This window comes from Ascaphus truei, chromosome 5 (assembly GCF_040206685.1).
Source record: "Ascaphus truei isolate aAscTru1 chromosome 5, aAscTru1.hap1, whole genome shotgun sequence".
Taxonomy (NCBI): Eukaryota; Metazoa; Chordata; class Amphibia; order Anura; family Ascaphidae; genus Ascaphus; species Ascaphus truei.
In genome coordinates, this window is record NC_134487.1 from 94,289,983 (window position 1) to 94,316,588 (window position 26,606).

A 26,606-nucleotide genomic window follows, 5' to 3' on the forward strand; every position below is an offset into this window, starting at 1 on the left:
GGAATTATTCGAAGTGATCCGATTATTGGGCCTCTGATGCCTGTTCATGTACCCATAATTTAAAAAAAAGCAAGGTCTCTAAAGACCATCATTGCCCCCAGTAGGCTGAAGGATTCTACTACCAACTTTTGTAATGAAAACAGAAATAAAAATACCAAAATGAGAGATAAGGGCAATTTTCATATGATATGAATCGTTGCATTACCTGTAGACACATAAATAAAAAAGATGCATTTACATAATTTTCAAATGGTATAACTTATAAGGTTAATGATTACATCGATTGCCTATGTACATTTGTGATATATCTTATATCATGTGAATGTGGTCTCCAATATATTGGTAGAACATCAAGAACTTTAGGCACACGGTTCCTAGAACATAGGAGAAATGTCATACATGGGTTTACCATGCACAGTTTATCACGACACTACATTAGTAAACATAATAAAAATCCATGTAGTTTGTCAGTTATGGGTATTGAATCCATTCCTTCTACTATATTGGGAGGTTATAGATTTAAGAAATTATGTACGCGTGAGACATATTGGATGTATGTACTAGGTACATTACATCCGTGTGGATTGAATGATCATATTGATGTTAGCACTGTTGTTTAGTGTTATGGTACCAACATATTTTGAGGTATGTCTCTGAGGTCTGGTTTGGATGGGTTTTCCTGTCCCCTCATTGATAGTTGTCTCATCTCAGTTTGGTTGGTTTTACTATAGGTGCTCCTTTGGCCCATATAGACATAACAGGTGGAAAGTGCATTTATTATTAATATCATTATTATTAATTAATAGAATAGACACATTATGTCTATGCCTATGATTACACATACTTTGACACAAAGGTTTTTTGTACGTTTTTGGGGAGTAGTGGCCCCCATCGGTCCTGAGGTTTTTTCTGTCTCTGATTCTGCTTTCTCAAATCTATGATTATTCTAATGGTTATTAATGATATATTATTTGGCACTTAATTTGCCTATGGCCACACCCCCCTGAATGTGCCTGATCTTGTCTGATCTCAGAAGCTAAGCAGGATTGGGTCTGGTTAGTACTTGGATGAGAGGCCGCCTGGGAATACCAGGTGCTGTATGCTACAAATGTTATGTTATCCCCTATATTATGCATTTTATTGTTATTCCTTCCTTTCCATATTTCTCTTTCCCCTCCATTTTTTTCCTTCACCCCCTTCCCATTTTTCCATTCCCTGTTCCATTTCTAATGGTTATTAATGATATATTATTTGGTATATAATTTTCCTGTGGCCACACCACCCTGAATGTGCCCAATCTTGTCTGATCTCAGAAGCTAAGCAGGGTCGGGCCTGGTTTGTACTTGGATGAGAGGCCACCTGGGAATACCAGGTGCTGTATGCTAAAAATGTTATTTTATCCCCTATATTATGCATTTTATTGTTATTCCTTCCTTTCCATATTTCTCTTTCCCCTCCATTTTTTTCCTTCACCCCCTTCCCCTTTTTCCATTCCCTGTTCCATTTCTAATGGTTATTAATGATATATTATTTGGTATATAATTTGCCTGTGGCCACACCACCCTGAATGTGCCCGATCTTGTCTGATCTCAGAAGCTAAGCAGGGTCAGGCCTGGTTTGTACTTGGATGAGAGACCACCTGGGCATACCAGGTGCTGTAGGCTAAAAATGTTATTTTATCCCCTATATTATGTATTTTATTGTTATTCCTTCCTCTCCATATTTCTCATTCCCCTCCCCTTTATCCTTCACCCCCTTCCCCTTTTTCCATTCCCTGTTCCATTTCCCACCTCCCTTCCCCCCTCTTTTCCCCCCGGTTTTTCATTTTACTTTCCCCTCCCCCCCCCCTTTTTTTTTTCATTCACAGGTCATGCATTTCTCTTATGATTTTTATTATGCTTGTGTGTTGCTCCAATGAGATTTTTCTGTGCTTATTTAATGTGTTATTCTTTTACTTCTATATATAGGTTATTTTTGGATGTATCCAATATTTCATCTCTGTCCTTTTAAGATTTATTATTTGTATATTGTTCATTCATCTAGCTATTTGTTTTCATTTGTTACTAGGAATATGTTTAAACTGCTTAAATCTAGGCTCTAGTGCTTTATGATTGTCATGTATAATGTTGTCCAGCAATGAAACAGGGTTAAATTTGTGAAATTGAAAGTACCCGCCCACCATCCGGACTGGCCAATCACAACAGTAAAGGTGATATAAAGGACACCCCTTTTGACCATTGAATTCAGCCCCTGACGAAATCCTTAGTGACGAAACGCGTAGGGCATTTCCCAAAGAGGCGAGTTTGTGGCTGACATTACTGCACGAACAGAGAGAGTACCTTGGAGCTGTTGCTATTTTGCTTGGGACTGCTGTTGCTTCCGGTTTTGCAGTTGCCTGCTGGTGAGCAGTGAGAGCTGTGGGAGGTGTATCTGGAGGGAGTCTCTGACCGTGTTGCTGATTATTACATCATCTGGCTGCGGTGGCTCCAGTGCACCTTGCTGAACCAACGGATACACCAGAGGTGGCACCAACAGGACAGGCTGATACATTCCCTTCACAGCTTCAAGGCGATTGAGTATATCTCATAAATGCTATTATTTTTACTCTGTTTGTGAGTGCGCTTTTTATATTTTACAATCCCATAAATACTGTTTTATACTTTATCACACTAGGAGTACGCCTGTTTTTTCTTCTTGTTTTCTGTATATATATATATATATATATATATATATATATATATATATATATATATTTATTTTATATATATTTATATATATATATATATATATATATATATATATATTTTTTTTTAATATTAGTCTGAATGAGGTAAGATTTGTCTTGGAGGGTTGCAGCACACTTTTAAGGAAGTTAGATCACTGCTGTGGAGGCTTGGGGAAGGCTGTGATACAGATGAAGAATGTAACCCAGATAGAATATATTCTGTTATGACACAGAATACCACAGAGCGTTAATAAGATTCAATAGTAGTGTTGGGGCAGAATATTACATCATAAAGCACAGATGGGACAACGAAGCCTGCTGCATCTAGAAAGTCTGCTCTTAGGTGAACTCATATATTCCTGTCTACCAAATTGAAATGCCTAAAATGTTTAGATTGTATTACCTCATAATCAAGATCATATGTGGAAAACTGTTGGTGAGTGGGAAATGTTGACTTATCATGGGGCATAAAACAGTCTGGCCAGGTGATTGTTTAATGGTGTATACATGTTAGGTTAAGACAATTGTATATGTTTTTATGAAGCTGAGTTCATTTTACCCCATACAATTTAATCTGTGTTTTATTGGACCACACAGTGTGAGTGATTCTTGATATCCCTTTTTTTAAATAACTCCCCTCAGAGAGATGGCAACTTCATCTCCCTGGAATACAGCACACCTAGTGTGGGAGTTCTACCACCTTGACCAAATGAAAAAGCAGAAAAAAGCTCTAGGGTAGAGTAATTTCATTATGTTATATGAATTCCATGGCAGGCAATGATATTTCTATCTTTTCAAAGGACATAAAAAGAGAATGTATTTTGCTATGGATACAATGTGGGAACCAGAAATTACAAACCAGGCAACACTACTTATTTCATCAAAGGACTTACAGTAAAATGATAACAAAATAATAATTATCCTTGTGATAATGCTTAGGTGTTAACTCAGGCAAGTAGGTTTATGGTATACCATATACAGTAGTACTTGTGAATACAGCCTTTGTGTAATTTACAAAGGAACTAAAGTTATGCATAACTATAATATAACACTTAATCAAATGTGTTTTTTTAATTGTGCTAGTCTGATTGCACATGTGAAATTCCAAGTAAGAAATCACATTGCAAGTGATATCATTATGGTAAAAGTGCAACTACTGTAGTTAATCAACATTTTTATTTCCAATTACCACGTTTTCTTATCATAGTCATTCACTGAGATATTCTCCTATAGTTTTACATTTTCTTCAGATATGTTTATAACATTTTCAACAGCACCTTTTAAAATTGCCTTTACTATAACCTTTATTTGAACTAAATTTTAAGTTGTACCTGGTAACTACTATTTTGAACTTATGATACTGTACTGTATATTACTTTCTAACTTACACTATGTTACAGCCTTAATAAACTTGTATTGAAAACTCTGTGGACAGTGTGCTGCAAATTACATCTGCATCACTTTGCATTGGTTTAGAAAGGTGCGTTTCATAACACAAACAAATGCACATTAGAAATGTTTACTCTGCTTCATGGAGAAAACGGTGTCAACTTTATAAAAATATAAACTCTTAAAAAGGTATACATTTATTTCCTAACTCATGCTATCACCTGCAACTCCAAATAATTGTTTACATAAGGGCACTTTAGGCTTGTGTGGAAATCCTGGATGCATTTCAGCAGCAATCTCAGGTTCATGGGACCATAACAACAACAAGAGAAACCCATCAATAAGACTATAATGCACACTCTTCGCGCTCAGTACAGTGCTTTCCCTCTTCCTATCATTCCTAGGTTGGATGTTATTAATAAGAAATGTAAAGGGGCATTGCCTGTTTTTGTGGTTGTTTTTAATAAATGCAGCTGTTCCTTACATTTACGGCAATACAATTACCTAAGTTGCTTGATTGATCTCCTGTGATCGATCGAAGAAGATCATGCTTCCCAGGGCACCCAATATGGCTGACTATTTAAAAAAAAGGAAGTGGTGTGGCTTCCTAAATGGCTGCAATAGTAACCAAAGGGAGCTTAAAAGAATAGGGCATAAAGAGTTAAAACAAAATTAAATACAGTAAGGATTATCTAAAACTACACAACTGATTTTAAAAAAAAACACATAGGTTTTTGAATGAAATATTTCTCTACGCAGTAATATAAGTAGTCTGTCAGCTGTAAATCTAGAGATTCTTTAGAGAAATAGAAACCATAGTATCTATACAAAATAAATGAAAAATAAATGAAATGTACAATAGCAAATCAACATTCTGAATGAATTCCAAAATATACCTGTTATTTCTTAGCTCTGGGTCTCTGATATTTGCATCTATATTGTATAAAAAGTGCTCCTGAGTAATTGCTATGCAATCATCTGCAGTTTCATTTCTTAGAATTGTTATAACAGGATAGCCCATCTGAAGCGTCCACTGATCCATCACTTCTTGGACATTGACAGATTTCCCTTCATTCTTTAGAGCCTTGAAAACAAGTATTACATATTAATGCAATATTCCATGAAATCAAGCCTACAATTTATTGTATCAAATGTGAGACGTGGGAAAAGTGCATATCCAAGCTAACAAATTAGCAAAGTAACAATCCAAGCTCCCTATTCTTTCTCTACACATGTAATGTAAAGCTTAAATGTAAACAGCATCCAACACACATAACAGACTTCTACTTTAAATATATTACTTCCGCAGAGTAAAGCTTACCGGTTGGTTATATTTTTTATGTTTGGCAGAAACAGATTACAAATGTTAATACAGAAAATAAAAAATAATTGAAAAAATTAATTTTCAATCAGAAATTGAAATACATAAATATAATCTAAAGATTATTGTAGGCTTAAAAAATATGCTGGAATATGAATATTAGGTTTGCCATAATAGATTGCTAGCAGTATTTCTACCTGTAACTTGCATAATTGTGTTCTAGCATTTATACTTCACACTTTCATATTATATGCAAGATTGAATACTTAAATGTTCTCAATTCAACAATCTACAAATCAAACCCAGCTTTCCTAGAAAGAATGAACACACAAATTTCATGCATAGCTGCTGCTTTTTTCTAGGATATATGTTACACCATTAACATTCTTGAAGGTGAGTATGACATCACCAACAAAGAAACATGACCTGAAATGGAAACAATATTTCAACAAGGTTATCACTTGAATGATTCAGTATAAGTTTTTAAATGTAAGGTTGAGGAACTTAGCTATGATGATGTGATTACAGTACTAGGTTTTTATATAATATAAAACCTATATATTATATATACTCTATATATATTGTAGTATATACTGTATATGTATATATATATACTGTATATGTATATATATATATATGTATATATATGTATATATATATATGTATATGTATATGTATATGTGTGTATATATATATATATATATATATATATATATATATATATATATATATATATATATATATATATATATATATATATATATATATAAAACACACAGTTGTATATGTATATACACTGAGTTAAGTTATGGTGAGTAAAAAAAGTGACAAAAACCCTCCACAGCAAAGCAAATATGCAAATGTAAATACAACTGTATGCTCATCTGCATGTCTTAGGCAGGTCTGCAACCCCGCCTTTCACCATTATCACCCAGCACACAGCACTTCCACTGCTGCAAGGGATTCTGGGAAATGACATGCAAATGAGCACACAGTGCCACTTTTGCTTCAAAAACCATTTTTAACATGGTTCCCTATAGGCTTAAGCTTGCTGCATGGTCACAGCTTTGAGCACAGCCAGGGTTAAGGTGCATACCCAGAAAAACCACCCACAGACAGCTGTTTCGACCTTAATGGGTCTCATCAGTGTGGGGTTGGTTAACTGGGTATGCAGAGAATCTAAAGGATGGGGTTTACCATACCGAGTTAAGTTATGGTGAGTAAAAAAAGTGACAAAAACCCTCCACAGCAAAGCAAATATGCAAATGTAAATACAACTGTGTGCTCATTTGCATGTCATTTCCCAGAATCCCTTGCTGCAGTGGAAGTGCTGTGTGCTGGGTGATAATGGTGAAAGGCGGGGTTGCAGACCTGCCCAAGACATGCAGATGAGCATACAGTTGTATATATATATATCAAAGACAACACAAAAATTAAGTCGCGCTAAAGAGGATGTGAAATAACCCTAATAAATGATAAATTATAATAACATATTTAAAATATTAAAATAAATTTAAATTACCACAATTTAACCTAATAATATCTACAAACCATAACGTGATAGTGAAAAAAAAAAAGAAAATCCAAATTGAATGTTCCACTCAAACAAAAAATCCAGAGAGAAATATGGTCCCAATAGAAGATCCAGGGAGCGTCTTTGCCGCTTTAAGGGGAGTGGTTTTCCAACCACTTTTGGAATCTCTGAACAAAAAACAAACAAAAGCGCAAGCTCCATAGCACGTAACTGAGTAAAAAATAAGGTACATTTATTTAAAAAAATCAGCAACCAATAGGAATGTGCACTTAGAGGATTTTAAACAGAACCATTCGTGGGAGAGAAATCTCTATTGTGGTCATCTGCGGTGGTAGGGTGAGTCCCAGGTTTGCAGAGTGGATGTAAACAGCCAAGGTTCACCATGAACTCCTATCTCAAATTGGCAGCAAGATATAAAGGCATCCAATGCCTGCACGTCCTTTGCTGCCTCATACAATGGTTGCTAACACTTGAAATTACCGCCAGCCGGAGCGCAGGGAAGCCAGATACACCAACGCGATGATGTCACAGCTCTACGCGTTTCGTCACATTGCTGACCACAATAGAGATTTCTCTCCCACGAATGGTTCTGTTTAAAATTCTGTAAGTGCACATTCTTATGGGTTGCTGATTTTTTAAAATAAATGTACCTTATTTTTTACTCAGTTACGTGCTATGGAGCTTGCGCTTTTGTTTGTTTTTTGTTCATATATATATATAAAATCACGTTTTAAGTTATGGTGGGTGAAAAGGGTAACAAGAAACCTCCACCGTATTGCATATAACAAATAAAAAGATCACTTGCTGCAGTGGAAACAATGTATGCTGGGGATAAACTAGTCCGCTAGACTAGTAAACCGAGTGAAATATATCTTAATCACTTGCCACAGTTGTAGTTTTGCTAATGTTGGCGTGATTAGATACTAAGAAAAAGAAATTCCACCATAGTGATGTAAAGATGTAGCATGCCTTACCAGAGCCGGGGTAAAATGATGAACTGTACTGCTCTCGGTGCGGGAGGATTATCACTGTAGGGGGTTCCTATTCGGAAGCATGTACCTCCCCCTCCCCCCCTCCACAGAGATGTTGTGGCAGGCACTGAGCTCAAGCTGCTTAACTGGTTGTAGAAATATAAAGAAATTTACCTTGGAGAAAGTGTTCCATAGATCGTTCCTTGCTGCATTGCCATACTTATGAGCAGTTAAGTAATCCTAGAGACAAAAAAAAATATTAAGAATATTTTAAATAGATCATGTAATTTATATAATTTTTCTGCATTTCCAAAAGAGAGAATAATTACACAGTATGGTTGGGAATATTTGAAAAATTGGATGGAGAAAAGGGAAGATCCTTGAAGCTGGAAACTTTTATTATCCTAAGAGAAATGTATTTTATAATGAAAACAAAAAAATAAATAAACTTTAATTCAAATTTTCTTAACATAAGTCACAATGAACAAGATATCACCTCGAAAATTAAAAACACTTACAAATCTGAAGGGGTTTACAAGATACATTTGTTGAACCACTTAGTTTGATTTAAAAAAATATTTGTATGTGCACAATGCACGTTTGACGGTCCACTGGAAAACTTGCAGTGAAAGACATAGTATATATATACAGTACTGTAGTATAGTCCTCTCTATATTGGTGGCACCAGAGTATTTTGCTTAAGTGCAATAATCTGTAGCCATATTGTATTCAAGTGGCATATGAGTTTGTTGTTCACTAAGATTTAGGATTTTATTGAACAGTCGTGTTAATAGAGATTACTGTAATTTTTATGAGGAAATGCCTGTTCTGATCACCTAGGTTAAAGACCCATCGATTGTTTATTACGGTCTCTACACAAACAGCCAGGCGATGGTGTTGCCAAATCCCAGAGCACAAATGTGAACACTAAATACTGTCTTATTGCAGAAGAAACATGTCGCGTTGCATTTGCAATGTTTTGCGGTAACAATATTTTTTTTCTGTGAAACACAGACACACACAGTAGTAGTATAAAACTATTACAATGTATTCAATATATCGCTAAGTGACTTCTGTGATGAAAATAATTTTTTTTTTTAAAAACCTCAGATACCCCTGCATTACAAGGACTCAATGTGCATAGTATTTGCAATGGTTTTTTTTGTAGCCACGTCTTTATTCAATGAAAAGTCCCTAGTGTAAAAGTGCGTAAATAATGTATAGGTTTCAAATAATGTATATAGTATATCTCTATGTGAACACTACACATAAAAATGTAAACACAAAAAATATATATATTTACATTACATCTAGTCACTTGCTGAAATACAGGCTGCAGGGTTTGTCTATTTATCTATGCGTGTCATTCAATAGGAAGCAGAATTTCAAAGGGGGCAGGTAGAGGGTGAAAGACAAAAATTAGTGAGAAGGGTCCTTGGCCGCAGGAATTTCACCCGGGAGAGAGTTTTCCGTTTGATTGAATTCTGTAAAATAATTGTGAAATAATTTAATGTACACATAATAAGCAATAATGAAATGCTTAAAGTACAGTCTGTGCATGCACATATTTAATGTGTGCACATGCATTAATGTACACTAGGTGCATGCGCCGTCCGCATATGTGGGTCATTTGGGAATGACCGTTCTATTGTACAGTTGTACAGTAAAGTACTATATGTAAACTTGTGTAAATTTCTATTTACCTTGATTAGACACCTTGAAATTGGATGGCAGTGACCCACTGCTGATGCAAAGGATGTGCTGTAGTAGATGCTCGAGTCGATCATCTAGTTGTGGTGTTGGTTAATCTTGTTTTTGGAGGTGGTTGATCCATACTGTTAATGGTATTGGGGCAGATACCCAGGCGTAGACAGGTACTCCAGTTGAGGCAGGGAATCGGGTGGAGGCAGGTAGGTTCATCTTGTTTACAGAGTTGGTTGGCCCACTGGTACTGGTACTGGTATTGGGGCAGGCATTCAGATTGGAGCAGGTACTCGGGTGGAGGCAGGTTGGAGAGACTCGAGGGACCGGTTTGGGAAGTTTTATTATTCAAACTCTTGGTTCCGACCGATTTTTCTCCTTCAAAAGATGCTGTGATCGAACATACCCATCCATGATGCGTGCAGTGCCTTTCAACCACCACTTTTGCCGGGAAGCGAAGGTGTTCTAATAAACCAATAATTCATGCTTAAATTGTGTCTAATAGAATTCCTCCACCCTTTTTTGTTTTGAGTTTCTCTGTAGAATTTGTACTTCTCAACGATATACTCAGATCTCATCTAGGGTTGCTTTCTTCTCTATCCCAACTTGAATGGTGCAATATATCATGTAGGCATAAAGCCGGTCTTTTGTAGCAAGGAGTTGTAAGTGCCATGTCCCATGCCATGCACAGTACAAAAGTTATGACACATATTCCAAAAATGCATAGTCTTATTTAATAAAGTGTGAAACTGCAACAGTAGATATGTACAGTACTGTACATGGTCATTAGGCAAAGACACATCTGTACATTTATCTTCTCTGGCAAACACATTCACTCCCCGCATTGTACCATTCAGAGTATCATAGGCAAAGATACTCAGTGCATCAGCTGCCGGACATGCACTGAACTGCAACAACAAAAATTATAATTCCGTCTGACCACAAACCAAGTTCTGCGGCTCACTAGCGGCTCACTGTGACTCAGTGCGGATAAGTGCACAGCGAGGTCGCGGATGAGGCGAACACTATTTGCAGACAATTACACATAAATTATCGGCCATCTGAGCAAGTAAAATAAGAAATGCAAAATGAAAGCACTATGGCCTTAAATATATATGGTATATATTTCCCCCCCTTGGTGGGTAGCAGGGGGTCTGCGGAGCTGAACAATAATAATGTCCGCTCCTGGGAAACCCTGCTCCCCAAGATACTTAACATTGGAAGGTGATGCCAGTATCTCTTGCATGTTTAATGGTCCTGCATAACGCGGGCCAATAAGAAGCCACAAGGGATTACATTGCAGCTTCTTATTGGCCCACAGGACATTTAAACATACATTGTCTGTGCCCAGATGGGACTGCTACCAGCAACCCATTCTGATGTAAGTAATCAATGCAGTCCAGTTCTGGTGACGCCCTGCTATCCATCTAGTTTAATAAAAAAAACCTATAGGCCGTGCGACTTTAGGGAAAAGACAACATGAATACACCATTATAAGAATCTACTTAATATTGAAACAATTGTAAAAAAAATAAACAACGATGCATAATACAAATATAGATATTTATCAAAGCAGGAGAAATGCCCATCATCATTTTCTCAGTAGACAATATCTACATTTAACTGTTCTTTTATTCAGCCTTCTGTCTGTGTATTTCCATCTCTATGACCTTAATTCCTGAATTTATATTCAAGTGAGTTCTCACAATCCAAAGATGAGGAGTTGCCTCATTTTGTCTATGTCATGTTCCTTTAGTTAATAAGATAGTATATTAATTCTTAAAATGTAATATGTGCATCTGTTAAAAAAAGCTATCCATGTATGCATGAATGTATAATTTTATTTTCATAGCGCCTACAGTGTATGCAGCCTTTTACAAGATAACAATACAGGGAAAATAAAGTACAAACAGGCAGCAGCAAGTAAATGAGAACATAAGGCAAATAGAGAATTTGCCCAGAAGAACTTACAATGTAAGGGGTACATTGGGACACTTACAGACACAGTAGGAGTAAAAGTGTATCTATTAAAGAGCAAATCAGGGAGGTCAAGTGCATCTAGTGTCAATAGCACAGGCATATATAATTTAGTGAAATGTTTTTGTTTTTAGCTGGCCTTTAAAAATGAAAATGAAAGGTGCATGCTATGTAAAGAAGGTTTAGGATGTTAGTGCCTGAGGGCTGTAGAGGTAAACGTTGCGACAACCTTAGGCTGAGCGTAAGATCTGAGTAGGGTTGTAACAAGACATCAGAGTTGAGATATACAGAGGTGCTAAGGAGCAAAACGTTTTAAAGGAAAGGCGGAGAATTGTGTAGCTTACAGTATATGTAAATGATTACGAAGCCAGCAGAGAGATTTCTGGTTAGAAGCAGATACAAGTCTAGAAGAACTGGAGATGATTTGAGCAGCAGCATTTTGGTTGGATTGTAAAGGAGAGAGGTGTTAGACAGGAAGTCCAAAAAAGTCTGATATAGTGTGTTACTCAAATGGATAAAAGGGAAGGACAGACAGGAAAAACAAACATATAACAAACAAAAAGCAACCATAAAGAGACACAAAATAATTCAAAGGAAGAGAAGAAAGAGAGGAGGACCAATAGAGAATTAAGTTTCAAATAAACTGTTTTGCAAAGCATACAATGGTCTCATACTCTTCCAGTTCTTTTAGAAAATGGTTTAAGATATCTGGCGTAGTGACGAGTGGGTAACGGGACCGGGTCCTTGGTCGGGCTGCAGACAAAACCCCCTCACGGTCTCGGTCCCGGTATGCGTTCTCCCCAACGACATGGGACATCCTCGCCCGCTCACAGCGTCTCGCCGTACAGTCTGCACATATGTGTTAGTGATAAAATCTCACAGTGCACCTTCTCAGTCTCAACTGGATACCGCTCCAAAAGCCTAAACAACAATGGTTACCTTCTCTCAGTCTCTCATATATATATAGTCCAAATGTTAATTGAGAGACACTCCCAACAAACATTAATTACAGAACCTGAATAGTCCAACCTATTGGGAGCTAGACACCACAGTATGTGATCATCAATTAAACATGCAAAAACAGAAAACACATGAAACGACACAAAATGAACCCTACATAAACAGATAACTATTATGTTGGTAAATACCTTATAAAAAGGCAAAACTACAGGAAAGTATCAATACTATTTCCTTATAGTATCCATGCCAATAAACAGATGTCTCAACGATAAAAAAACATAATATCTAATATACATTTAATACATTTAATAACCACAATGACACAATAAAATAAAAAATAAAATAAAAAATACATTGTAATCAATATAATAAGAGCCCTACAATTTATCAAATACTCATACTGTATAATAAGGTACAAAAGGACCAAATGGTTTGAATAGCCTTAATGATATCTCAAAATACATAAGAATATAATACAATAAAAATAAATATTAAAACTACAGTACTAATGTCCTACAGTAGGTGAGCAGGAAACTAACTTATAAAAAACAGCCCAGGTCTATATCTACATTCAAACCATACAGGGCTAATTTTCTAAGGGTGTGAATCCATTCAGTTTCTTTTTATGACAATTTGGTAAGCCTATTACCACCCCTCTAGTATGGAACAATTGTATCTATACCGAAGAATACCAGACCTTCAGTGTTTTGGTTATGCTTAATTTTAAAGTGTTTGGATACACTATGTGAATCCTAATTTTTAACTGCCTAATTGTATGGCATATTTACTGTAGTCCTCACAGGCATTCCAGCATATATACTACATAATTGCTAATACAGGAAATACATTTTTTAACTTCAATTTCCTTACATGTAATATTGGATTTAATGATCTTTTATCATTAGTACTGTATTTACAAACAGAACAATTTTTATACCTATAAAAGCCTAACTCTGGTATAAGCCACTTATTCAGTTTCTTATTATCATTCACATTTCTAAATACTGTGAGGGACAAAATCGTTTTAAAATTGCCCTTTTAAAAATACCCTGAAATAGGGGGTAAGTATTTTGATAAACAGGATTATGTAATAAGATATCCCAGTGCTTCCCTACAAAGCTCTTAATTTTATGAGAATCATCAGAGAATTCTGTTATAAACGGTATAATGGAATTATGCATTTCAGTATCTTTCTGCTTATCTACCAAAATAATATCTGATCTTGACATATTATTTACTCTCTCATAAGCTTTATCTACATTCGCACTATTGTAATTCCGAGCAAAGAAGCTTTACTTCATATCAACCGCTTGTTTTTTTTAAAAATCTTTATCCTCTGTGCAATTTCTCTTAATCCGTTGAAAATGACCAATCTGAATGTTGGCCAACCATTTTTTATCGTGATGACTGTTTGCCAAAAGATTATTATTTTTATTAACTTTCTTAAAGAATGTTTTGGTCTTTATTTTCATATCATGATCTATAAAAAATTAACGATCTAGGAATTAGACAGATTAGGTACTAAAGACAATAGTAAACATTGAGTTGAGATCATTGGTATTTAAATATACAATACATTCTTGTAGTGAACTGACATCCCCCTTCCAAATGAAGAAAACATCATCTACAGTATGTAGTGACACCAGAGCACCAGGCTTGCCCGAAATTGATAATCATTCCATACATGTGAATCCCCCCACTTGCCTAGGAAAATATTTGCAAAGCTGATGCCTATGGCTGTCCCACACAGCTGTAAAAAATACTCGTCTCCATACCAAAAATAGTTATACTGCAAAATGTGCCTAATCCAACCTAGCAGAAAATCTATTTGGTCATCTTTTAAATCTCCATATTTTCTTGCAAAATACTCAGTGGCCACAACCCCCGCCTCATGATCTATACAAGTATACAGGGAGTGTACAGTATGTCACAGGTGACCAAAATATAATCAGATTTCTACAATGTGGAATCTAATATTTTAAGAATATGCATGGTGTTTCTAAGGTAAGAGCTAAGTTTGAGAACATATAGTTTTAAATATTAATCCAAATATTGTGAAAGATTTGCTGTAAGCAAATCTATGACTGCTACTGTCACGGCTCCTTTTATTCTCAAACATCTCCGATATGTTTGGGTATTTTTTTCCGAATGCCACGCACTTAACCGCGTTCATGCCGCATTCATGCCGAGACAGCGCTAATAGTAGTTACAGTATCAGTGAAAGTTTGTATATATCAGCACGCAGCCCATAATGTTGCACTTAGTATAGTGAGTTAGTTGTTCCCACTCTAGCTTGCTTGTGTACCTCTAATACAGACCTCACACCTCACATAACTGTGAGACTGTAATGTTGAAAACAATTAAATAAGCACAGCGCTAATACAATGCATGCGGCCGCGACTTTAAATACCGCATCAAACACTGCATCTGCCCGCGGTTTTAAAAGTCACGCTGAAACGGCCGCACGAGGCTAAAGGCGGCCGCCACTGTATATTACCATACATTTGGGGTTCAAACGTCCTTGTGTACCTTTCGCAGGTACATGTACCTGTAATTTTGGATGTTCTACCCAAAGAAATTCCAATTCCTTTTGGTCAATAATACCTTTAGCCAGTCCTTCTGTGGAATGAAACTTCAGGCCTTGCCACAGCAGTGGGTTGTGGGTAAGAACTTGTCTTTTCTGAAGAAGTGCATTGTGGGTAGAAATGAACTTTTTAGGTGATTAAAAGGATGTCTGTTATACTCCCTTAAACTTTGCTTCACCTTATAAATTGCTTAGACTGCTGTTTCTTTGTTCTCGTTAATGGTCACTCTGTCTTCTCGCTTCCTTATCTATTTACTACCACTTGTAGGGTTAAACGAGAGATGTGCAGCTGCTGGCCTAGTGAGGGGAAGATGAGTTTGCTATGTATCATCATTATCTTGGAGCGTTTTCCTGTTGTATGTTGTCTAGCTGTACAAGCTGTAACTGAGAACATAACCAAAGCTAAGTAAAACCCCTTTTTGATTACATCTCTAAGATGGTTTACTGACCACAGCTATATATAACCCCAAACATAATATCGTCCACCAAAAATCAAAGGACAGATGGTTCCAGCCAATTTGACGAATTACAAGCAATACTAATGGTGATTCAAGAAACCACAGAGGATGCTCTGTTTATCTATACTGACAGTTGGGCCTGTTAGAAAGAATTTACAACATGGCTGGCAAATTGGAAGGAGAGAGGTTGGAAGATACATGACAAGCCAGTGTGGGGCAGTGCAGAGATTTGGGAAAAACTCTGGACAGGAGGAAATACATGGACAATCAATATAGGACATGTCAGTGCCCATTTACCCGAGGGGGTTCCAAATGTGAATGCTGATGCAATAGACAAAGTGGCGGAGTCCCCCGGATGCTAGACCCACTCCTACTTTATTTATTTGGCCAATTAGGCTCAGAAAACAGCTGTACATAGAGGCACACAGGCCACATATGAATGGGCCCAAATGCGGGTGTTACCTATAACCCTGGATATGTTAAAACCTGTTAAGAATCAATGCCCTGTGTGTGGTGTTCTCAAGCAATGGCCGGTTGGAGAAAAATGTCCAAGGGGATTTGTGGAGGGGCTCCGGCTTAGGCCTGGTATGTAAAATATAGGCCCACTGCCAAAAGACCGAGGAGGACTACTCTATTGCTGCACAACTGTGGATACATTCTTAGGACATATAAAGGCATTTCCTAGCAGAAACGTGGACCAGGCCGCTGCTCTGTGAATGCTGCAGCAGATTGTGCCTGTGTACGGCAGCGGTGCGCAAACTTTTGGTGCTGCACCACCTTGCCTGCTCTCCCCCAGTGCTAGCGCCCCCCCCTTACCTTTGTGCCGGTGTTAAATGATGCCGTGGGGTCATGTGACGTCATGACGTCACGGCACCATTTCACGCCACGTTGCCATGGCGACAGGCGTAAAATGATGCAGTGGGGTCATGTGTTGTCACGTCACATGACCCGCAGCATAATTTCATGCCATAGTGCCATGGTGACGCATCACCCGAAGCTGGCTGAATCAAGGTAAGTGAATTACAGAGGCCTTGCGCGGTCCCCCGGCATTTAATTTAAATTCCTTGGGAAAGAGTGCAGGGTTTCTGTAACCGCCGCGACCCCCCAAAAAATCTCTTGTTAAAAAAAACAACAACACGCATTTGGGAGGTGCTCAAAATACCCTTAACATTGTGTATTTTGGTTCATTAAAAAAAATCATTTCCTGGGGAGCCCCCTTTCCTCCTTGGGGACTGTTCCATATCTTGGGTGGTCCCCCGGCTGGGAAGTAACATTGGACTCCAATCTTATCTTTGGGTCAAAAGCTTTTGAAAATGTTGCAACTCTATGGAAGCCAGATAAAAAAATTGGAGGCAATGAAAGCGTGCATTTGTCTTATAGTAGTCAAGGAACAGAGGAAAAGGCATATATCATTTCCAGATTAGTGACAGTGTTTTTATGAGAAGGGACAGATAGGGAGTAACCCTAGGGCAACAAACTTGCTAGACTGTATGGATTATGGTGTTATTGTCTGTAACACAGGAGGAAACAATGGGGCCTGATTTGCGAGGGAGTATGAGGAGCTATGTCAAAGACATGTAAAGTTAAAGGCGATGGAGGGTTATCCAGACAGAGACTGCTGATAGTCAGTCTGTGATTTGTAACTAGACTGCAGGTGTAAGGTCATGGTTAGATAAATGTGTGTAATCAGTATGAAGATAAAAGCGTGAAAGAGGTCACTTAGTGAGAGAGTACAGTATATAGGGCTAGATCCACAAAGCTCAATTAAATCAGCATGTCATGTGATGTTACCTAAAACAGAGAGAGAGACATTAAAAGAGAGGCATAAGAGAGTGAGATATTAGTTAGAAAAATGAGAGACCGAGAGGGAGATAGAGAGAGAGACACACACATAGAGATGGAAATCGGAGTGATGAACCTCAGTGTGGTTTACTGGAAAAAAACATGATTTAAAATGTTATTTTGCTTTGAAGATACACCTTAAGGCTTACCGTGACATTAGGTTAATATAGTGTTTCTCAACCAGGGTGCCATGTCATGCAGTGGTGCCTCAGGCTAACCTTACAGGTGCCCTGGGGAAAAAAACTAATTATGTGAGCTTTTAGTCTATCAACCCAAATGCTGAATATTTCTGAATGCATTGCTGATGAAATATTTTGCATTACTTTTAGAATAACAGAAAACCTGAATTTTACAAATGTAGAATTAAATTTACAAACAGTCAAAACAGTACAGGCATACCCCGGTTTAAGGACACTCACTTTAAGTACACTCGCGAGTAAGTACATATCGCTCAATAGGAAACCGGCAGCTCGCGCATGCGCCTGTCAGCACGTCCTGAACAGCAATACCGGCTCCCTACCTGTACCGAAGCTGTGCGCAAGTGGTGAGACTATAGAGCCTGTTACACATGTGTTATTTACATCAGTTATGCACGTATATGACGATTGCAGTACAGTTCATGCATTGATAAGTAGGAAAAAGGTAGTGCTTCACTTTAAGTACATTTTCGCTTTACATACATGCTCCGGTCCCATTGCGTACGTTAATGTGGGGTATGCCTGTACAAAAATGTACAAGAAAACACTGTAATTTTAAGTGAAATTTTATTGTAATTTTAAACTGATAAGTTTCTAGCTAGTGTTATTGGAACTTTAATAAATGTGACAATTGATAAAAAGTATGGGGTACTAGGAACCACCCCCCACATGTTCAGGTTAGTAAAACATATATATATATATATATATATATATATATATATATATATATATATATATATATATATATATATATATGTGTGTATATATGTGTATATATGTGTGTGTATGTGTGTGTGTGTGTGTGTGTGTGTGTGTATATATATATGTGTGTGTGTTTATATATATATATATATATATATATATATATATATATATATATATATATATGTGTGTGTGTGTGTGTGTCATATTCTCTAGCCTGCTGTACCCATGCTTGGCCACCGGGACTGCTGCCACTCTCAATGTCTTGTTCTAGCCTGCAGTACCTATACTTGTCCACCGGGATTGCTGCTGCTAAACTAAGGAACATTCCAGACTCTGATACCTGACACCTCTGCACCTGTGCTCCCTCTCAGCCTGCATATATAAACCTCCCTTTCCTGTTCCTCCCTTGCCTCTGTTTCAAGTCAGACTCCTATGCACATGCCTCTGATCCTGATCTGTTCCTTTACCTGTATTTGAGTCTGTTCGCAGTAAAGGCCCTTGCTGGTTATCTGGCTTGTCCCTGTTTGTTCCCGTTCTCAGTCACTGCTCCCGGACCTGTCCTGCCCCGCCTGTCCTGTTCCAGTCTCCTCGTTGCCGACCTCTGCTTGTTACCTGACTTCGCTACAGTACCTGCCGCCTGCCTCGGACCCCTGCTTGTTACCTGACTTTGCTATCTGCCGCCTGCCTCTGATCTCTGCTTGTGACCCCTACTATGCTCCTGCTGTTCCGGCCACCGAGATCCTACCCGCCACAGGAGTCTCCCGTGACAAAAAACAGAGGCCACTTCTGGACCTCGCTGGAACAGATTCTTCTTCTGCCTGCACCCTTTCCTGCCTGCTGCAGCAGACCACATCCGCATGGTTGAAGATAAGTACTTTCGTTTCTTTTTTGGAAAACCTAGTTGGGATCTTGAAGGGTTTTTTTTTGTTGCTGCTAAGTGTTCTGCAAGAATTATTGTGTTCATAAAGATAAACCATTTTTGCAGAGACTAGAACTGTTGCTGCAGAGATTAGTGCACCTTTCTTTGAGGATTTTTCTTTTGTGCAGTGCCTGGGTTAACACTTGCAGTACCTGTTGCCACCTTTTTAGACTCTGACTTTTCATGACAAGACTTGTCTCTGCATCCCTGGTTGGACCACTGCTGTTTGGACCACTGCTGTTCACAGGGTTCCCATTTCAAAAGACAAGAGTGCTTCCATTATTTTGTTACTGCATGCTGTGATTTTTCCTGCAATCTGTAGTTCTTCCTATGATTGGTTCTAAGGTTTCAGGTTTACCTGCAAGTTCATATAACAAGATATAATGCCGCTCACCACCAATAATAGATAGTGTAGAAGATAGGGTGCATACAGGATATTTAGATACATATACAAGAGGGGAATGGGGTACAGAGAGAGTAACCCAACAAGAACCTATTTGCACTCGCTATCTCAAATAAATGGTTAGGAACAATTTAATCCTTGGGTGGAGCCCATATACCATTTAATAATACATATAAAACATTTTATTCAACTTCTATGCAAAGACACATAACAACTAGTAGGTTAAAAATTGATCAGGGGGTAGGTGGGGACAGAGGGTAACGTATTAGGTGCCTCCTATGTGCATTTGTAGTAGTTTCACACAGGTAATCCTATAGCACCAATGGATTGGTCTGGTAGATACAGTACTATATCTATTCCCTTAGTGGGCTGTATATGCCTCCTTATAGCTCATATGAAAGCAGTGGAGCGGGTATGTAATGTTTACTACCGCTTGTGCATACGCTGCACAGAAACACACTTAACCTGCTGTATAATGCAGATATTATACAGGCCTATATTATGTACCCCATTCCCCCCTTGTATATTTACCTGCAAGTTCCCCTGAAGTTTGTTTCTCTGCAACCTGTGATATCCCTACGCCTGATATCAAAAGTTTCAGATTTAACTGCAGGGTTCTCTGTCTGATATCCCAACGCCTGATATCTAAAGTTTCAGATTTAACTGCATGTTTCTCTGTCTGATATTCCTATGTCTGATGTCAAAAGTTTCGGATCTAACTGCAAGTATTCTCTGCAGTAGTTTCCTGCTTTCTGTGATATTTCTATGCCTGATTTCTAAAGTTTCAGATATAACTACAGGTTTCTCTGTCTATGTTTTTCCTTGCATTTATAAATCTCGGTGACCGATGCTAAAGTCTCAAAAGGTCAGCTCTCCTATCTTGTGTCTCTCTGTGTCTAATATTGCTGTTGTTCATTCTAATGCTTCTGCTTTAAAGACACATTTTCTGCATTACTGGTTTCTTGGGACGTTTGGTTTCCCTACAGTATGTCTGAAGTTATGGCTCCCACTCTGAAAACAGTCTTGAGCAGTAAATGTGAACACAGTACCACTGATTCTTCAGAACTTCTCAAAGCAAGGAAGAAGAAGAAAAAGAAGGGAGGTATTACTGTGGAAGTTGAAACTAAGGATGAACCTTTAACCCCAGAGTCTGCATTTGATGAAAGAGATATGCTGCAGTTTAAGGCAACTCACAGATTTATCCCAAGAAGAGTGGAAGAAAAGAACGATGTATTTAATCCAAGAAAAGATGCCCTAACTCAGACACTTCAATCTGCACGAAAAGAGATTGATTGTCTTCATGGACGTTTAGATAAAGCGCAAGAAGCCAAGGCTGCACTACAGAGCTGTCTATCCTCAGCAATTGCTAAGTGTGTTCTCCAGGAAAAAGAAAAACACCAGTTGGAGAGTGACCTGGATGTCATGTCAGGTGAGCTGGAGCAGGCATATGCTGATGCTGCTGAGAATCGGCGCCTCGCTTCTAAAAGTAACGAATTCCTGGAAATCTCTATGAAGGAAATTGACAGGCTTAATACAGAGCTTGAAGTCTCCCAGGAGGAGATTTGCTACTTCAAAAAAGAGATGGAAGTCGTTCGGGAGGAGAGATGCTACTTGAAAACAGAGATATGTTCTATGAGAGACGCCTCTGAAGAGTTAAATAGTAGGTTTGAAACTATAAACCAAATGAGTAAGAACTTCTCTGTCCAAGCCAGTGAAGGAGATAAAAGACTCCATGAATCAGAAGAGGAGAACAGACTATTGATAGAAGAAAAGTCAAGGATGAAATTAGCGCTGGAAAAAGCAGAGGGTGACTGGGAAAAAGAAAAATATCAGTTGGAGAATGACAGGGTGATCTTGTCAAGTAAGCTGGAGAAGGCCTACGCTGATTCTGCCCAGTACCAGACTTTCATGGCTCAAGTTGATGCAGCACTGGAAGCATCTCAGAAAGAGGTTCACAGGCTTACTACAGAGCTGGAAGCCTCTAAGGAGAAGAGTTGCCACTTCAACACAGAACTATGTTCATTGAGAGAAATCTTCAAAAGGTTAAATATCAGTTTTGAAACTGTAACCCAAGAGTGCAAGAATCTCTATGTCCAAGTCAGTGAAGGAGATAAGAAACTCCATGAATTAGGAGAGGAGAAGAAACAGTTGGCCCGGGAAAAAATAGACATTCTTGCAGCACTGCAGGATGCAGAGAGAGTGCTGCAAGAAGAACGTGTCTCCCTGGAGCAGCGCACACAAGCAGAAAATATGTTACAGAGTCAGCTGCAAGAACTGCATACACATCTGCAGGACACAAAAGAGAAATGGGTGAATGCTGAGGAAAAGCAGCGAGTTCTGCAGGAAGAAAGTTTCCAGATTGCCTACAAGGTAAAAATGCTGCAAGAGTATTTAAGTACCCAGTGTGTCCCAAAAGAGCAGCATGAGGAGCTGAAGGCCACACTGAGCATAACCAGAGCCTCTCTGGAGGAGGAGCTTAGAGCCCAGGTAACCCTGTATGAGAGGGAGCACAAGGCGGTTCAGACACTGAAGCAAGACTTAGAGGAGCAGAGACTAACACTAAGCTCCACCCCTAACAGCCAGTACACCCAAGAGAAAGAGACCTGGAAAAGACAAGCTGCTGAGACCATAGCAAAGGAATTTGCAGAGCTCCAAGACATGATGAGGGATGCATGGAAGCGAGCTCAACACGATCACAGTGAAGAGATGAAAGCCATAAGAAGAGAATTGCAGGATGCACTTAACCAGGGATCTCTCACTGAGGAGTGTAAATTGCAACACCTACAAATGAAAGAGCTAAAGCTGACAGCTGAACACACATCACAGTATCTCACAGCGCTACAGGCACAGATCGCTGAGCTCAAGACACAGTTTGCCAAAAAAGAGAGGGAAGAGGTGTCTGTCTGTCAAGTGGCTAGCCTGACACTGCGCTGTGGGGTCAAGATGACTGATGCCTGCAAAGTGTTGAATCACACAGCCCATGAGAAGGCCCGGCTGCAGCTGGACAAAGTCTGTGAGGAGTACCGGCAGCTACAGGTCAGAAATAAAGAAAAAGAAACACATTTAAGCCTTGTTCCAAGTCAGCTGGGAGAGATGGAGTTGCGACTCAACTCCAAAGAAGCTGAACTGACAACTGCTTTGAGTGGGAAAAGAAGTGCAGAAGGACAGCTTCAAGAGCTGAAAACTCAAATAGTTGGTCTTTCATTGGGTGATGCCACGAAACTGCAGTCGCAGGAGGAGACCATGGAGAGCGAACTTTATGTCCCTACTGACTCATGTGGAAAGGCACCACCCGACCTTGATGCCCACTTTCCTGATGTCTCTGCGCCTGCATTTGGGTTGAACGCACCCATTCGGAGGTTCCTTGGAGCACTCAATGTACCTGTGGAGTACCCTCTGCCCGCTGACAAACTACCAGAGGTGGGTCACCTTGAGTCCACTTTTCATCAGGCCTCTGGGAAGAGCCTGGAGGATCGTCCGGAGAACGCTCTTGGGAGGGGGGAGTAATGTCATATTCTTTAGCCTGCTGTACCCATGCTTGGCCACCGGGACTGCTGCCACTCTCAATGTCTTATTCTAGCCTGCAGTACCTATACTTGGCCACCGGGATTGCTGCTGCTAAACTAAGGAACATTCCAGACTCTGATACCTGACACCTCTGCACCTGTGCTCCCTCTCAGCCTGCATATATAAACCTCCCTTTCCTGTTCCTCCCTTGCCTCTGTTTCAAGTCAGACTCCTATGCACATGCCTCTGATCCTGATCTGTTCCTGTACCTGTATTTGAGTTTGTTCGCAGTAAAGGCCCTTGCTGGTTATCTGGCTTGTCCCTGTTTGTTCCCGTTCTCAGTACCTGCTCCCAGACCTGTCCCTGCTCGCCTGTCCTGTTCCAGTCTCCTCGTTGCCGACCTCTGCTTGTTACCTGACTTCGCTACCTGCCGCCTGCCTCGGAACCCTGCTTGTTACCTGACTTTGCTATCTGCCGTCTGCCTCTGATCTCTGCTTGTGACCCCTGCTACGCTCCTGCTGTTCCGGCCACCGAGATCCTACCCGCCACAGGAGTCTCCCGTGACAGTGTGTGTGTGTGTGTGTGTGTGTGTGTGTATGTATATATATATATATATATATATACACACAAAGACAAAGAAATTCCAAAACAAGCACTCTGATCATAAACATAAATAGTAGCAAAAAAGGTTTATTGAACATGAACCAAGACAACAATGAAAAACAAGGTCAAACAATACCATACAATTAAAAACACAAAGCAGGCAGAAAAAACAGTGAAAGAGCTAATATATATGTCATAGGGTGTATAACCAACCCTAAAGCTTGTGGAGAATATATATATAGCAGGTGATAAAGAACCATAGGCACTCCGTCTGAATAGAAAAATTGGGTGCAAATCCTGTACAGATAAATAGGCAATACGATACCGCACGTGGACGAATATCAGAGGCAGCACTCCAAATGAATATCAAAAATCCTGTATTATTCAATAAAACATCATATCCAACATTTCAGTCCTCAAACGGGACCTTTGTCAAGGTGATGATTAACAGAGTGAACTAAGAACACATATAAATACCCCCAGAAACCCCAAAATCAACAGGTGCAGCATATAAATTGATTAAAACAAAAATCACATCCATAATGTTAAACCCCTGTGTCCTGTCAGTGTATCAGACTTCTCTGCAGCTCCTGTTTACTTCCTGATATATAAAACGCATGTGCTGCACATACACCAGTAAATGGTTAATTAGCAGTGCTGCTAGTCTAAGAAACAAGTCAAATAACACTACACATCTAAAGACTACATATATGAAATGACAATGGTCTCTAGCTATAAGGAGCAAGCAGGACACACCAACTAATGAAATAAATAACTATATCAATGTAGCCCTTTTTGTGAACCGGCCTGACCCACCCAATCTCACATTGGCCCCTGTGGTCTAACCGGTCCCTTTCCTTACGGCACACCTCTCCTAAGGGACTACTGGTAACTGTATAACACCTGTGGCTCCAGGAGATCTGGGAGCCTGGGGAAACCCTTACCATTTACCTGGTGCAGCGCCTCCACTTACCCAGGATCCCCGTTATGAAAGATAGCCCTGGGTAAGAAATACAATAACACACATTTACAGAAATACTAACACTTTACTGAACACACTTATAACACATTACATAACATCAATGCTCTATCCGCATCACCTTAACCATATCACCTCAGCCCAATGTCTGGTGTTCCCACCCAGTGTCCTGTGATCCCCCACACCCAATGTCTCGTACTCCTACGGAGGTCGTGGGTGACTGCGCAGTCACTATGAACTAATAGGCCTGTTGGTGCACATATAATACAGCGTTACCTGCCGAGCACTCCGGTGCTCGGGCCTGCAACGATCTTCACAAAGGGTCAGACGTGCGATGCATCCGTCTGATCCTATCCAGGTGACATTTTCCAGGAACCCCAACGAGGGTCCCACCGCTTCACGGGAACACAACCGTCTCTCGGTAACACACCGTCTCACGGGAACAGCAACCGCCGCTATCCCTATCTATCCCTAACGTGACAGGAACCCTAACCTAGGGCCTGTCCCTGCTGAACCGCAACCTGGGGTGGCTTGGGGGGAAATCTCCTAGGGCCTGTGGAGTAATAACCTGCCCCCCTCCCCTCGCTCGTCCCAGTCCTATCTGTAACTCACTAACAACTAGTTATTAACTTGCTAGTACTACCAGCCTGCAGCAGACACACAGCTAACACAGTCAGCCTGCAGACATCCACACACCCTGCACACACTGCGCCCAGTACATGCAGCGTGCACACAGCAACAGTCCTACACACACAATACACCTGGAACCCGCAGCAAATCCACTGCACACACCCTGTGCCTATTTGCCAGTGCGCACAGCACTACCTGCTGTGGCACTGCCAAACCTGCACCCTCACACACCTAAGGGTGACCTTCCCTATCTAGGGCCGTCCCTCTTCAGTTACCCCCTGCCCTTACCGGGAATTGGGGCCTGCCTGGGGACCTAAGGAGAACCCTTACCTGGTGCAGGAGCCACTCGCTCCCTACACCCTTCCTACTCCTTCCTTCTCCTCTGCCTCACTGACGCGTGCAAAGCCCGGGAAATGTATCTTTTCTCCCGGGCTGAGAATCCTCCAGCCCTATTGGCCACTATCAGGCACCTGGTGCCTGTCTCCCTATGCCTCCTGGGAATTGTAGTTCCCAGGGGGCTGCCTGAGTATTGGGGCCGCGTGCGCACTTGCCTTGCGCATGCGCGAACTACCAATGGCCGCCACAACCCTTTCCTACACTTCCCTACTCTCGCGCGATCTCTCTGGGGCCTTCCCTGCACTTTCGGCCTACTGCGCATGCGCGAGCTAACGCGCAATGGCGGCTCCCTCTCCTTTACAAGCCGGGCCAGTGGCAACGCGATCGCGGCCCTAGCGACGGCCCGATCGCGTCCCCGGCAACCGGCCTGCACCGCAGGGCAACGCGCTACTCCCTGCACTGGCCCCCACCCTTGCGTTCTCCCGGCGGGTCCGTCAGTGACAACGGCGGCACCCGCAATCCCCCGGCACACGCAGAGGGGGGCCAGAGAGTGAAATTTTACCTCGGGTCTACATCAAATTAATGAATAACATTATAGGAGTCTAAATAGATGACCATATGCAGCACTTAAAATTAAAACACCCAATATCAAAGTGAGAAAACATACTAAATGTGAACATATATAATGATGTGTACTGACCAAAAGATTTATAATAAATAACTGAAATAACACAAATCATTACTGCAACTTATACTAACCATCAAAATAAATCATACGTTTGTCTATAATTTGTCATATTGGAAATAGGTATTTTGTTATCAACCTAAAACACATAGAACTAAGAGTGCATCGAACAATAACAGC

General features: G+C 39.9%; 1 protein-coding gene and 3 pseudogenes across 1 annotated transcript in view; 3 read left to right on the forward strand and 1 right to left on the reverse strand.

Moving 5' to 3' along the window:
• The window catches only part of TRHDE (thyrotropin releasing hormone degrading enzyme), a 930,657-nt gene that overhangs the window by 278,618 nt on the left and 625,433 nt on the right, over positions 1–26,606 (reverse strand). Inside the window, exons 8-9 of the mRNA XM_075600229.1 lie at positions 8,115–8,180; positions 5,011–5,198 (exon numbers count right to left, since the gene is read on the reverse strand). Of these exons, the coding sequence (XP_075456344.1) occupies positions 5,011–5,198; positions 8,115–8,180 (254 nt within the window). The remainder of the gene's footprint in view (positions 1–5,010; positions 5,199–8,114; positions 8,181–26,606) is intronic.
• Positions 986–1,104, forward strand: LOC142496337 (5S ribosomal RNA; annotated as a pseudogene).
• Positions 1,266–1,384, forward strand: LOC142496344 (5S ribosomal RNA; annotated as a pseudogene).
• On the forward strand, positions 1,546–1,664 carry LOC142496340 (5S ribosomal RNA; annotated as a pseudogene).